Source organism: Tetrao urogallus, assembly GCF_951394365.1.
Source record: "Tetrao urogallus genome assembly, chromosome: 3".
Lineage (NCBI taxonomy): Eukaryota > Metazoa > Chordata > Aves > Galliformes > Phasianidae > Tetrao > Tetrao urogallus.
Window position 1 is genome coordinate 81,970,036 of NC_136815.1, and position 14,530 is coordinate 81,984,565.

General features: G+C 42.0%; 1 protein-coding gene across 2 annotated transcripts; it reads right to left on the minus strand.

The window, feature by feature from the left end:
* Positions 1–1,027: 1,027 nt before the first annotated feature.
* On the minus strand, positions 1,028–9,806 carry SSR1 (signal sequence receptor subunit 1; the record flags this gene model as incomplete). 2 transcript variants are annotated; one of them, XM_079533266.1, is made up of 8 exons in its annotated part: positions 1,028–1,095; positions 3,601–3,694; positions 4,483–4,561; positions 5,740–5,816; positions 6,274–6,536; positions 6,685–6,772; positions 8,126–8,238; positions 9,728–9,806. In XM_079533266.1, 8 exons carry the CDS (start codon positions 9,804–9,806, stop codon positions 1,028–1,030), a joined length of 861 nt encoding a protein of 286 aa, XP_079389392.1. The 2 variants fall into 2 exon arrangements, with proteins under 2 accessions (XP_079389392.1, XP_079389393.1); XM_079533267.1 differs by having other exon boundaries at positions 6,274–6,330; positions 6,674–6,772.
* Positions 9,807–14,530: the final 4,724 nt, after the last annotated feature.

Sequence of the window (14,530 nt, forward strand, 5' to 3'; positions counted from 1 at the left end):
TAACTCAGACTTGTCAGTAGATTGGTCTAAATTACAGGTTTAAAAACCGTAAAGGTTGAATTTAACCATTTGTCATTTAAAAAGATTACTTGAAGCCAAGTGCTATTCTTATTCAGTTTCAAGTGCATGGAATAGGTCCAAGTCTTTGCCCCACGTAAAGCTTGAAGAAAATTCCACATGTTTTGATATAGACAGCATTCGAGTCTTTGTGAGAGTACCAAGAACGTACTGGAAAGTTGTTTTGGCTTATTCAAAGTTACCTAGGTAACACTGCAGAGGTACCACTATATTGAGGACACCTAAACTGTTGGAATGACTCAATAACCATTTAACAAGTTGGGTATAAAAAAAATTTATGTAGTAATACCAATTCAGCACACAAATTCCATGCTTCACAAGTTCTGCTGCCGTGTAAGAGTCGTCCTAACATCCATGCAGATAAATTCAGATGTTTAGATCCCTGCATGCCCAGGTCAAAACAGCAGCGAAGTATCTACCACTACAAGCAGCTATACCCAATTGTGCCTTTAGAATGCTAACTGCACAGAAATCCAGATGACGAGTGCCTGAACAGGGCTGGACACACAAACTTGAGTCTGTGCGTGCGATAGAGAACAAAGTCACCGAGAAGAAAAACGTATACAGGTTCTGATAGGCAGGATACAATCAAGACAAATTAAGTCACTAGACATTCAGATTATGGGGAGGGGAAAATACCCTTCCAAGTATACAGAGGACAAGCCAGCATTTAAAAGAACTCTAAAGGCACATTTCAGGTAACACGGTTCTGTTAAGACCAACTGCTTACACACGCAGGCACAAACCTTAATGGCTCCCCCCAACAATTATTTAACAAAAAAAGAGAAGTGCATTTTCAGTAATATTAACACCATTCAGTTGACCTGTTCAGTCCAAATGTTTAGCAGTATTTTCCTTGCGCTGACACGGACTCCGCACTACTCCAATACAAAAAAAAAAACCCAACAGGCAGGATTAGTAAAGGTTCATTTGTTGCACTAGTTAACATTTACTCATCAGAGCCCACTGATCTCTTCTGTGCCCTCTTGCGGGGCAACCTCCTTGGTGAAGCTTTATCTGAAAGAAAAAAGGCAGCGCATCAGTTGTCTCAGCTACTTCCTGTTAGTTGTTACCTGACACTGCCCTTCTAGCACCATGCATCACAACAGAAGCCAGGCTCAAGCATCTCAATGCTTTAAAAAAAACCAACAAAACACTACAAGCTGTTTGCATCCTAGACAGTAGCAGAAATAACATTCCTATTCTCTAACATGCAATTCTAGACTGAGTTACTAAACCATCAGTTACTAACAAGAAATGCCACCACTCTTGATGAATCTGCATGCTCTGCTGTTGTAGAAAAACTCACACCCACTAATTATACTTTCAGAGAGTTAATGAATGATTAATCACTGGTTTTAGTTTACCTGCCTGAAGAATGTGACAGACCCTCCCCCTTTAGACAGCTTTGCCTTACGTGAAATATTTCTGTATTCATACAGATTTAAAAGTGTTTCAGCTGTAAAAAAAAAAAAACAAAAAACAAACCACACACCTGTGCAAAAACCATCCACATTTAATTATGTGAATGTCACTCTGAAATCAGACATCCCAAGTGGGGAAGCCACAAAGATTTAGCTGCATGAGCACAGGGCACCAGAAACCTATTCTTTCCATTAAAACTCAGGACAGATTTACAATCGTCTTTCCACAGCGAGTCCTTACACAGGCAGCATCTTCAACTCTTGCACTGTCATTCATACTGTGTATGAAGAAAGAGGCGAGGTGATTGCTGAGCATTTGCTTACAAATTGCTCTTTTCTGAGCTAGTCCTGCTCACAGCAATCTAGCTGTTCAGAGCATGGCAAACAATGAGCACCCACGGTGCCATCACAGGCAATCAGTACACTCCAATGCACCTTCAACAGGAGAGGCATGAAACCCTGAGGATCCTGAAGGCCATGTTTCTCAACGCATCCTAGTGCAGGGCTCTAATTTAACCTAACTAGGAATTAAAAGCAATTAAAAACTTAAGCCTCGTTTTTCCTAGCCTTCAGGTACTGAGATGAATCAAGTATAAGAGGAATTAAGTATAAGCTTACAGGGGGATGAGGGTAGAACTCAAACACTGACAAGATGAAGCTATTTCAAGGCAGCTGGCTCTTCAGAGAGGTTTATCACTCAGGTCTTGTACTCCTTGCTAGATTGAGACATCTCAAATTTCTAAGCCTGTATTTTTATACTGTCACTCCACTGTCTTGTGTGGAATATACCAGAAAATTGACATTTTCCAGATGCAAAACAAGTCCTCATAGCCATGTAATATTAGTACAGTTAAAAAGGGATAAGGAATCAAAAAGCTTAATTCATAACTGCCTGTCACAACTTGGGTGCAAGATCTAGGGTCTGAAGGCCTACTATACTAAATAAAATTGTCAGGGAAAGATCACTCAAAAATGCTTATTTAATCAAAACTGGAGTATTTGTACAATAAAGGTAGCTGCTGCAAAGGAAAAGCTTCTTTTAGAATGTGCTTTGTTTGAGATGAGGCTAACTCATCTCAGTCCAGCCAACAACAGCACATTAGTGATGGGAGTTGAAGACCCAGGAAAAGAAATCTGCCTATGAAGCCATTATACTCCAAAATGAGGCTTGTCTCTCACTGAACCAAGATGCACTCACCCATCAGACAGGACCAGCCTTCCATCACTTCAACAACAGCTTGACACCACACCAAGGCAGAACACTGCACTGTGGCTAAGGGGGTTTGGCAACTGTTAAGAGCAATATTTTGCTCTACTGTTCAGCAATATTTTAACCAAACTGCACCACTACAATATAACCAAAGGTATCATATATGTATCATATCTATATCTAAAAATATATAAACTTATATGCCTATAAAATGTTTGGATGGTTGTATGCATCTGTTCTGTATTTTACTGCTCATGCTACACCACCAGTCATTGCATGCAGGGAGAAAGGTTTCTATCCACGCCTAATTATCACACAGGCAGTACATTTAGAGCTTCCACTCTTTATCACCAGGGTTTGCCTCACCTCTTCTACTTTGCACTGAAGCCATGGGAAAGCAAGAACAGAAGAAACAGCAAAAGAAGTTAGAAAAATTCAAACATTTTAAAGAAATCAGATACTCGCTTTGTTTTTGGCATCTCAGAGCAAAAATTCAGTCATTTTGGATATAAGGAACACAAATTCCAAGTTGAACTTTGAATACACACCTGCAATCCTTATTTAGAATTCAGTCTACAGGTAAGCTTCTAACCAACTTACAGAAACTTCCAGGTACTTGACTGCTAAAACCTTCTGTGATCCAGGTTTTGGGTAGAGATGTCATACTGCTGAAAAAGCCTATGAAGTGTGAAAACAGCCAACTGCCATTGCCAACCAGGCAAGTTTGTTCTGTATAGGAACAGGCTATTAACAATGTAACCATTAGGCCCCCTGCTTTAGACAACTTCTTATTGCCTTAAACACACATATATGTTCTGGAAAATCAATATTAGCTACTGGTGAAGTTAAACTACTTGAGTGCTTTATTTTGTGGCAGAGACTACTTACTTATTTGATTTAAAGTTTCCTGGGGAATCCAGCTCATATCAACATCGTTCTGATTCGATGTTCCCATTTCAACTTTCTGTACTGGTCTTTTTCTCTGAAAAGTCAAGGAAGAGGTTTTTGCCTTCCACAGTGCTCTGACAGCACAAATATTACAAGTAACCAATAGTTCTTTAATAAACAAACTGCAATTGTTTCGCTAAGAGACAAAGTCAGGGTTAGTCAGTAAGTGATGCTGTCTGGACCCATTTAGCAATTTATTTGCCTAGGTTTGGTGTTAACACTCCTAGGGCCTCACAATATTATTCTACACAGATGTTATGATTTCATGCTTGTTTAGACGGGTTCATTATACTTGTTGTGAAAAAACAGCTGTCAGTAACCCATACTAGATGGCTGTTATGCTTTCTTAGATTGACACAGTATTCTTCTACACAACACTGCAACAGACTCTGAATAATAATAATAGTAATTTCACATGAAGCTTCTTAGAACTACATTAAAACCGGACAGCCATTTTCCCCCAGAGTTAGAATTCATTTATCATGAGATACAAAGAGCAAAGGGAAGTCTACGTAGCAAGCTCTGAATCAGCAGCTGCACACATCCAGAGACTAGAAGGTAACAAAAGCTTTACTTTCTGACAGTCCAGTATTATGGTAAAGATGATTCACAAAGAGCACTAGGCAAGAAACCTCCCAGGTCTTCAGTTCTTATTTTAAAGCTTCTATAGATCAGTCCAGTAACCCTTACAATCTTAATTCTCAAAGTACATCTTCTGAAGTTCCACCCATACCACTGAACACCACAAGAGATGGCTACTTCTCCCTCCTCCCTGTACAGCAAGGCCTGTGCTACTAACAACACACACAGAGCACCACTTACCTTCCTAGATTCTAGTAACTGATGTAGGCCAACAATAACAAGCAGACCAAGTCCAGCAAGGAACATGTACATGAAGATCCTTGAAAAAATGTTAAAGTCGTTAACTGAACATTGTTAGCATTTAAGGAAATGTATAAGCAGAGATAGAAACTGGCAATGGCTTCAGCCACGTGCTTGCTTCGTCTCTCCCAAGCCATTTCATACACGTGGGGGTAAAAATGAACCTGAAACCTGGGCGTTAACCAATACTGAGCAATTATTGACTTCGATTCCAGAAACCAATCCTAACTTGAATTCTGAGCAACAGAACATTTGAAGAGCATTATATAAGCTGGAAAACCACATGCATGATCACTGAAATTCAGCACCTGCAGTAGCGCTCTCAAAATATCAAGGTTCAAGATGTTGGGACAGAGATGTTTGTCTTTTGACTGCTTTAACCACTTGGAAGAGCGTCAGTGAACTGCTTATACACTGATGCTTTTCTCTTTGGCAAACATGATTTCACAGAACAGCTAGTTTTAGTTGAGTTCTTTGTTTTTTAAGGTCTTTAGGGATTTCTGAAGACCTTCTCTGAACTGATGTGTTTTTAACATTTCTCTCCTTTGATGGAATATTTAAAAGCATACAGGCACAGCAAAAATATTTTTGCAATATGTTTGCAAAAGTATAAGGTACAATCAGGTCCAGCTGGTCATCTAAGAAAAAGCACTCCTAAAAGAAGCCTGCATCCATAGGGGAAGTGTAACAAAGAAGGAGCACAAGTTCCTCTATTTCCTACTCAAGGCATCTTTTAGTTTATATAATCTTGAATTATACTGGAGTGCTCCAGAAGCCAATTGTTCCAGCAGAACCCAGAGCCCAATCCTACAGATCAGTCCAACCCTCAGCATCTTCTACTCAGAGGAAAATGGCACAGTAGCATTACAAAAGCTTAAAAGCTTTGAATTGCTATTTAACTGTGCCTTAACGCTGTGCCTTATTCCAGACTGAAGTCCTCTGAGCAAAGCAGTTGCATAAGGTGCTCAGTGACATCACAAAAACGCTGAAGATCCCTAGTAGGAACACACATCTTAATTTGGGGGAAAAAGCTCGTTTTCAATCAACACTGCAACAGTCAAATGCTTTCTACACCATCAACAATATACAGCAGACCTAATATTCAGCAAATCAAAAGTATGAGAACTATTTTCATTGCCTCCTCATCAATAACTTATTTTAGTACACCAGCTAAATGTTAATTTTCAGTCTCCTTACGTTTCTCCATCCAATCCATCTTCTTTTTCAATAATTGTAACCGTTTGATTGAAGACAGCATCTTGAAACATATTACCCTATTAAAAAAGTTTCCACATTAAATTATATTCAACACACAGCTTCCATCTGTTCCTGGGAAAACTCTAAAAAGCAGCTAATCTTGCTCTGTTCATTTATTTGCTCATAAAGTCAAGATTGCAGATGGGATTCAGGCTGTTAAGTTTGTAAACAAAGCCCAATAAGAAAAACAAAGTGGAATTCAAGCTTCCCTGCCAGCTTTTCTTCTTTAAATGAGTATAGCCCACTACTACACAATGCAAAAGCATTCTAGCTTCCATCACTAATATAACACATACAGCATAAGCTGTGCACATGTTGTCAAAGATGTAGACAGTGTGTTCATGCACCTACTGATGTGCTTAAAGACTTCAAAGGCACTCACTGTCTGAAGAAATAGGAACTTGACTAAGCAGCTCCTTCCTGATGCTTCCACATCAGCTAAAAACACTGCAAAGAATTACAAATCGTGCTTACATTTGCATCTCTGTAGTTGAGATTGATAACTAATCCAAAAGGACGGCCCCCCATAGGCTCAGCAGGGATGAAAGAGTACTCAAATGTTGCTTGTCTCTGCGGTGGAACTACTGTATTCAGGGGGAGAGCTGTGAAGTTCTGGATATAAAACTGGTAGTCTTGAGGGTACCGGAACGAAGCATCAAGAGACTCAACAATGAAGTCTTCTGTACCCTTATTGGTGAAGCCCACCAGGAATTTCACAATGTTGTTTGCTGGAAAATCTGAAACAAGAATATTTAACTATTAAAATTTCTCAGTCAGCAGACACTGTCCCTGTTTCTACAGTCAGACCCTTTAAGAGCCTCATTGCTTTAACCAATAAGCTGTAAGCGCAGTAAAGGAAATGGTAAATTGGCACAGGACACTTACCTTCACCTTTGACAAATAATATTGTTGTATCAGCACTAGGTGAGGCCTTAGGTTCTCCTGACAAGTCTTCTTCCTCTTTTTCTTCTGTCTAAGACAAGAGACTTTATTGAAAAATCCTATAGTGAACAGTGAAGGTAAAGACCATGCTTGCTTTATGAGAATCCCACACGATACGTATCAGTGTGCCAAACCATACCATGACAAGCATTAGTACCAATTCCTGCAACAGTACAATTAGCACTAAGTCTGTTCTCCTAGATTTGATCTGCACTATTTTTAGTATTTATCCTTCTCTAACTGACAAAGCGACTAAATTCAGCTGCATTTGATCATAATTAAAAGTTTTCTTACCTCAAAGCAAGAGTAAAGTTTTTGTTCAGGGATGGAAGGAAAAGAGCAGGATCTGAGTATTCATTGATCACATAACTAAGCTAATTTCCACTTACAAATCATGGATAACCATAAGGCAAGTGAGAATTATTTTCACTGCAGATGGAGTATATTCAACTTTAAATACTGCTTTAAGTAGTATTATGTTTGCCTGGAAACAGATTTTTTGGAGCAAAGAGTTTATTTGTTCAAGCTCACCTTTGTGATGACTTTTTAATGTGGCAATTAAAACCCCTTAGGGGTGTATTTCCAAAAGAGGTGATCAAGGAGTCACTATCTTCTCCATCAAATGAAAACAAGATTGTTTTCACTTCGAACTGCCTGCTGAAGCAACTGATTTGGAATGAGTTGTACCGTTTGATTCACAGCTAAAACAACCACATGAGGCAGCATCTACCTACTGGACCAGCTGTGCACACCATTTGGCTGGGAAAACTGTGAAGCCAAGAAGCGAGGCTCAAGGCGCTATGCAAAACTACCTTGTTTCACTGACATATAAAACAAACTGCCAAAAAAGGATTCCATTTTGTACTTTGCTTAGTTATACACTATTTTTTTAAATTACATCTGTTAGGTCACTTAATGAATTCTATCAGTACAGAATACCTAGCACATCCTCCACCACTTCGCAAAGCTGGCAAAGCTCATAAACAGTAATAAGACTAACAGAATCATAGAACAGTTACTGGGATTTCATTTGTACACTGCAAGTTTTCTCCTTCTTAACTATACCCCAAACTTTCTTATGCCAGAAATTTAAAATTCAACCATTTTCTCACACAAGCCCCTTATTTCACTTGGAGGTCTTTTCACAAACTGCAGTTCTGGTAGCAGGAACCTGGCTGTCCCCCATGTGATGTCTTCCCCACAGGTAATTCAGGAAAAGACAAATCCTTCTGAAGCTTCAAGCAGAATGGAAGCTTAAAGGAGATTCTGGAACAGCTACTTAGGAATATCAATATCAATACTATCAAATGCACACTTAACTGTGCATCTTCAAGCATTTTTGGTCCAATTCCTACTTATGAAAAAAACATTCATGTACAGTTACCAAGTCTGTAGGCTCATCTTCTTCAACTTCAGCTTCATCATCTTCGTCTTCAACTACAGTATCTTCCACAGCTTCCTCATCTTCTGTAGCATCCTGAGCTGCAGCTAATAAGCCTGAACCTATTGAAACAAGATGCAAGCACAAAAAAGCCTTTCAGTATCTTCTTAACCAATAGAAAATAAGCAATAGAAAACTGGTGCAGTACGCAGAGGGCAACCAAGTTGCCATGAAAGCTACTGAAATACATCAGCTTTTATCATTACAAATGTAAAATCTAAAGTGATTGCTATTATCAGAAACATAACTTTGGGAGTTATGTTTCTTTTAAGACCAGCAAGCTTAGTAAATGATTAACTGCCCTGTTCATTTGCCAGTATCAGAACACTACTCTTTCACACATAGTTATAAAACAACTTTAAGTTTTCATATCTAGGAAAGTGTTCTAATGTAATCTCCTCAATACACCAGTATATTAATGTGCTCAACAGAGCTGGATTGCCAGTCAGAAAAAAAAAAAACAAACCATAAGCTAGAACAAGATAAGTGCAGTCAAGCAGTTCATCCCTTCTCTACTTTTATGGTGCTGAGTCTCATACATCCAAACACTAAGCAGGGCAGACATGCCTGAATCCAGCAGTAGCCACAGGGCAGATTTATGCCTGTATTTAGAGCACATATCAGTTAAGCAGATGACTTTTACTTATACTAGGAAAAGTGTATCCTCCTAAGAGCGGTGAGGCAGTGGCACAGGCTGCCCAGAGGGGCGGTGGAGTCACCATCCCTCGAGGTGCTCAAGTGTGGATGTGGCACTGAGGGATGTGGTTATGGGGCACGGTGGTTGGGCCAGATGATCTCACATGCCTCGTCCAACCTTCACGATTCTATCATTCAGAAGAATGCAGTTTCGCTGATTCTTTTCCAATGAAACGAATGCTTTCCAAAAAACGAAGGAGCAGAAATGAATGGACGATGGAATTGCGCAAGCCTGAAGCAGCTCACAGCTCTGAGCACACACGCTAAGCAAACACTGAGAAACTTTCACGTGGAACAGAAACCCTTGACCAACGCTCTTACAGCTTCAGGATTCCCAGTGACGGTTGGAAAAAACCAATAGAAGCCCCTCTCTCGGACTCCTTAGGGATCCACTCAAAGACTTCGCCCGATCACACGCAACATTTAAGCGTAGCGATTTCATCCACTGAAGTTTTCGCAGACTTTAAGCCCGCAAGTAACGGATTAACCAAACCCCGACGGCTGAGCAGGGCAGAAGCGAGCTCCATGCACCCTTCGCACGGAGCCCACCCCCCGACCCCCCAGCTCGCAGCGTTCCCGTCGGACGCCAGGAGGGCTGATGATGTGGCAGGAGCGGGAAAGGAGAGGGAAAGGAGCGGGAAAGGAGCGCCCCGCCGCGCGGGAATGACCGAGGCGGCCGCCCACCGTCCGCCCAGCCGGCGGCACGGCTGCAGCCGTCACATGGCGAACGAGAGCGGCGATCGGCGCTCTGAAGGACACCGCGGCGGGAGGGCCGACGTGCCGCCAACAGCCGCCGCCAATTGCCACCGCCACCCCCCCAGCAGCAGCCCTTCCCTTCGTTCCCTTCACCTGCGCCGCTGCCCCGGAGCAGCAGGGCGGCGGGAAAGACGAGCAGAGCGAACAGCAGCAGGCGCGGCGCGCTCCTCATGGCGGCGGCAGGCCGGCAGCCCCGCGCTTTGCGCTGCGGGCGCTCTAAATGGCGGCCGCCTCCATCCGGGACCGCCCCGCCTCGCGCCGCAGCGGACGTGGCTCCGCCGGGGAGGAGCAGCGCGGTCACGTGGGCTCAGCACACGTCGCCTCTCAGCTCGCCGCCCGCGCGCATGCGGCGAACGGTCGGCTGTCCTCGCTTCCTGGAGTCGCCTCTGCTCTCCGTGCCCTCAGTGCGCGTTCCCGGCGCCTCCCTCCCACGAGCCTAGCGCCGTGTGGTGAGGCGGGGGCACGCGGTTTTCCCGTCCCACTTTCTTTAGGTCAGCTGGTGTTTGGTGGGTTAGTTGAAAAAGCTTCACGAAGCATAATGGGCGACGTCTTCGATAAGCGATGCTTTATTCCCGAATATCTTCCCCAGATTGCCCGCTCAAAAACTCAGTGAAACCCCTAGTCCCAAAACAGCCTCCATGCATCCTCTTTCCCTCAAAGGCAGAGTACAAGCAAACATAAGTAACGTTTAATTGCATTCAGTGTTTTGCAGTAACTTCTGTTCGTCATACGTGTGTGTGCAGCTTTCTGTTTTGGCAGTGGTAGACAGCATCTTCCTCCAGATTTTCATTGAATCCATTCTGAACCTGGAAGTTAAAAACAACTGCAACAAAATCTGCCTTTTTTGGGTAATTTTTGTCTCAGTCTTACTTTAAGCATGCTGACAGAGAAATGTTCACTATTGGCTGAAGCATGAATATGAAAACCAGAGACCATCCATTGCTACAGGACAGGGAGGTCATCCTGCCCCTGTACTCAGCACTGGTGAGGCCCCACCTCAAGTACTTTGTTCAGTTTTGGGCACCTCCATACAGAAAGGACATTGAGGTGCTGGAGCAGGTCCAAAGAAGGGCAACAAGGCTTGTGAAGGGCTTGGAGAATGTGTCCTGTGAGGAGAGACTGAAGGAACTGGGGCTGTTTAGTCTGCGGAAGAGGAGGCTGAGGGGAGACCTTATTGCTCTCTTCAAATACCTCAAAGGTGATGGCAGCAAGGGCGGGGTTGGTCTCTTCTCACTGCTGACAGGTGACATGATAAGGAGAAATGGCCTCAAGTTGTGCCAGGGGAGATTTAGGTTGGATATCAAGAAAGACTTCTGTACAGAAAGGGTTGTTAAGCACTGGAACAGGCTCCGCAGGGAGGTGGTTGAGTCACCATCCCTGGGTGTGTTTAAAAACCCTTTGGATGTGGTGCTCAGGGACATGATTTAGCAGAGGGATGTTAGAGTTAGGGTGGTATGGTTAGGTTGTGGTTGGACTTGAGGATCTCTGAGGTCTTTTCCAACCTGAGCAATTCTGCGATTCTATGATTTCTGTCAGAAATACCTATTTAGTTGTAGAACATTTTGTTCCGTAGAGAATTTGTATGCTGTTTAACATAATCTTTGGTCAAATGTGTCTGACTTAACCAATCATGGCTTTTTGAAAAAGTAGCAAATATTTTTGCTTGGGGGAAATAAAAGAGCAAATACCGGCTGAAGGTGTTCTATTTAGCACAGTCCAGTATGAAATATTCTGTCTTTTAAGTATCAGCTGCCTACAACATGTGCTTTTCTTCCATTCAAGTTAAATGGCTTTGCTGTCATAAATTAACCTGTGTGGTGCTCTTACTGAGTTTACATGTGGTGGGTGCAGGGAAAGAGCATGTAAAAATAAGTGAGATATGTTGACCTATGCAGTGGAAATGCTAAGTCACAGCCTGAACCAGTGATTGAGCACCTGGTGGGAACGCAGGGCCAACCCAGGGGAGCTCAGATGCAAGCAATGCTCTGAGTGACTGGAAGGGGTGGAGCCAGGATCCGCCTTTCCCAGACCTCATTTAAGGGTTGGCAGTGGTGGTGAGAGTATTTTGCTGGAGATTCCTGTATACCTTAAGCTTTCTGAAGGTAAGCAGTTTTTCTTCTTCTTGGATTTCTATGCTTACCGTTGCTGTATTTGATCTTGTTCTCGTGTGCTGTAGTCCAGGAGTGTGCCACTCCACTGTTATTGTACTTTCTATTATATTATCGTATTACAACCAGTTTTAGTGAAGTCTTGTCTCCTTCAGGCTAATACTGTAGCAGTGCAACAAAGCCTATTGGGCCACACATCCTCTGTGTGAAGTCCTATACTCCTAATGAACAACTTATAAGCTGAAAGAAAATAACTAAAAAGTCTAAACAAATAATTAAAGCAAACTATGGGGTCGTGTTGAGTTTGTTTTTTTTGGGGGGGCGAGGGGGTCTGACTGTAACTGGGGGGAGTTCACATACATAAATATCAAGTGTTAATAGTAATCACCATTGTTGCTTTTCTTCTGTTTGGCATCTTGTATGCAGGGTGTTAATTCTGAGCAGACCGGGAGGAACTTTTTCCATTACCCATGTGAATCTTGAATGTGGCTATAGCTGTATGCAAGCAATGTAAACTTGCATAAAAGAAAATCTTATTAGTTAGAATTTATTGTTATTGTGGTATCACAAAAAGAACTATGTTTCTTATTATCTATGGTGATAAGTTTACCTCAGGCTTCTATTTTCTATTTTGAACTTCTGAAATGATTCCTGTGGGTGTGAGTTTCTTTTTCTAAGCCACCAGCAAAAGACAAAGCACTTTATATTTACTTAAAAAGAGCATATTATTTCTTCATTAACGCTTGCCTTTTGTGTGGCAAAGAGTTTGAGAGTTCACTGGGCTTTCTCCTCAGTATGTACTCTGTGGCTTGTGTGAGATGGATTCAGCAAAGGAAGGTTAAAAATGGTGTCATACACAAAATGGCTGAAGTCAAGAGACATGGCTTTAATTATTAGGCCTGTCTATGTCCTGTTTCTTGTGTGAATTTGGGAAACAACTTCCCTTCAGGTCTCTTCCACGTGTTCCTTTCCTCTAGTTTGTCTGACTGGTTTTGCATTGTGACTGTTTCGCGTTTGGGACCTGATCCAGTTTTCAATATATACTGTCCAACTATCTGTGGTCTAGCTGCAATGGAAACCCCTTTATTGTTAGCTTGACAGACATTAGTAAAAGCAATTCTATGCGTCTAAGGTGAGGTACACTGTATCAAGGATTAGCTCTTCATTATCTCTTGTAGTTCAGAGAAGTAGTATGGCTTTGGGACAGTTTCTCCTACTATTAAATAGTAATATACTAGTCTATAGTAATAGAACTTCTCAAAATGATAGTGTGTGACAGTTATTGATTATGGATTCCAGTGAGGATTGCCAGTTTCACTTAAGGATTACGCCAGCTACAATTATGGGTTCCAGTTACACTTGCGTCTATAAGGTGCTTTTCTACATTATTTGCATTGAGTTCTAGTGGAGAGTCTAAAGACTAACCCTAACCCTAAAGAGCATCTTTGTCAAATTTTGGCATAGCTACAGTACTCTTACCTTAAAGCAAGAACTAAAGCAAAGCAAAACAAAAACAAGAAATGAAAATTGAACAATAGGCTAAAACACTTGATTGTTGAGAACGAAGAAAATAAGACGTTTACAATAAAGAGGTGAGAAATGTCTTGCAGTATAGTTTGTAATATAAAAACATTTTAATTGAACATTTAAAAAAAAGAAAACAATACCTCTTATTGAAAGTAAACATAATCTGGGAACTTTAGTGAAGATGCGCTACCCCATACATTCAGAACTCGGGCTCTGAAGGCCACCTGTGGGGTTCATCTTGGGACAGGAGCTCTTCAACTTCTTTATCAGTCATCTAGACAATGGGAGCGAATGCAAATTTGCTGACAACACCAGTCTGAGTGGTGCAGTTGATATGGCAGAAGGAAAGGATGTCATCCAGAGGGGCTGGACAAGCTTGTAGTGGGCCTATATGAACCTAATGAGGTTCAACAAAGCTAACTGCAAGGAGTTGTTGGCAATATCTGTACAGACTGGGAGAACTCACTGAGAGTAGCCCTATGGAGAAGTACTTGAGGGTTCTGGCAGATGAAAAGCTTGCAGTGAGCCAACAGTGTGCATTTGTAGCCTGTACAGTGAAATGAATTCTGGTCTACATCGAAAAAGAGGTGGCCAGCAGTATGAGATCCAATCTATCCTTTTGAAGTCCCATCTGGAGTTCCCAACACAAAAAAAGAGGTGCAGCGCTTGGAGTAGGTCCTCAGGAGGGCCACAAAGCTGATCAAAGGGATGGAGTACCTCTCCAGCAAAGAAAGGCTGAAGTAGCTGGGCTTCTTCAGCCTGGGGAACACTTGGAAGGCCATGCTGGCTCTCCAGTACTTAAAGGGAGGCTTATAAATAAAATAGAGGCTGACATTTTACGGAGTCTGATTGTAGCTGGTGGCAGCCCTGACCACAGGTGGGTTGGAATTAGACAATTTTTAAGGTTCCTTCAGCCTAAACCATTCTGTGATTCCACAGTTCCATGATTCTAATTCAAGGTGCAGCACCAACAACTGCATTTGATATTCTTAATGCCTCTCTCTTATATTATACAGCTGGGAAGCCCTATGTTCACATATATAAGATGTATTCTACTATCTTATAAAGTACCATTTTTGAGAAAGGTATTGCCATCTTGCAGTTCTTTTTTTTTAATAGTGTATTCTCCATTTATGCTTTCTTCTTGACAGCCCAATATTCTCCTTTGATATACTGGATCTTTTCTGCCTATAGATGCCTCCTATGGGAAAAACGTTGTGCCTGCACCTGAAGACTCCCAGCTGGCCACACAGAAAAGTGT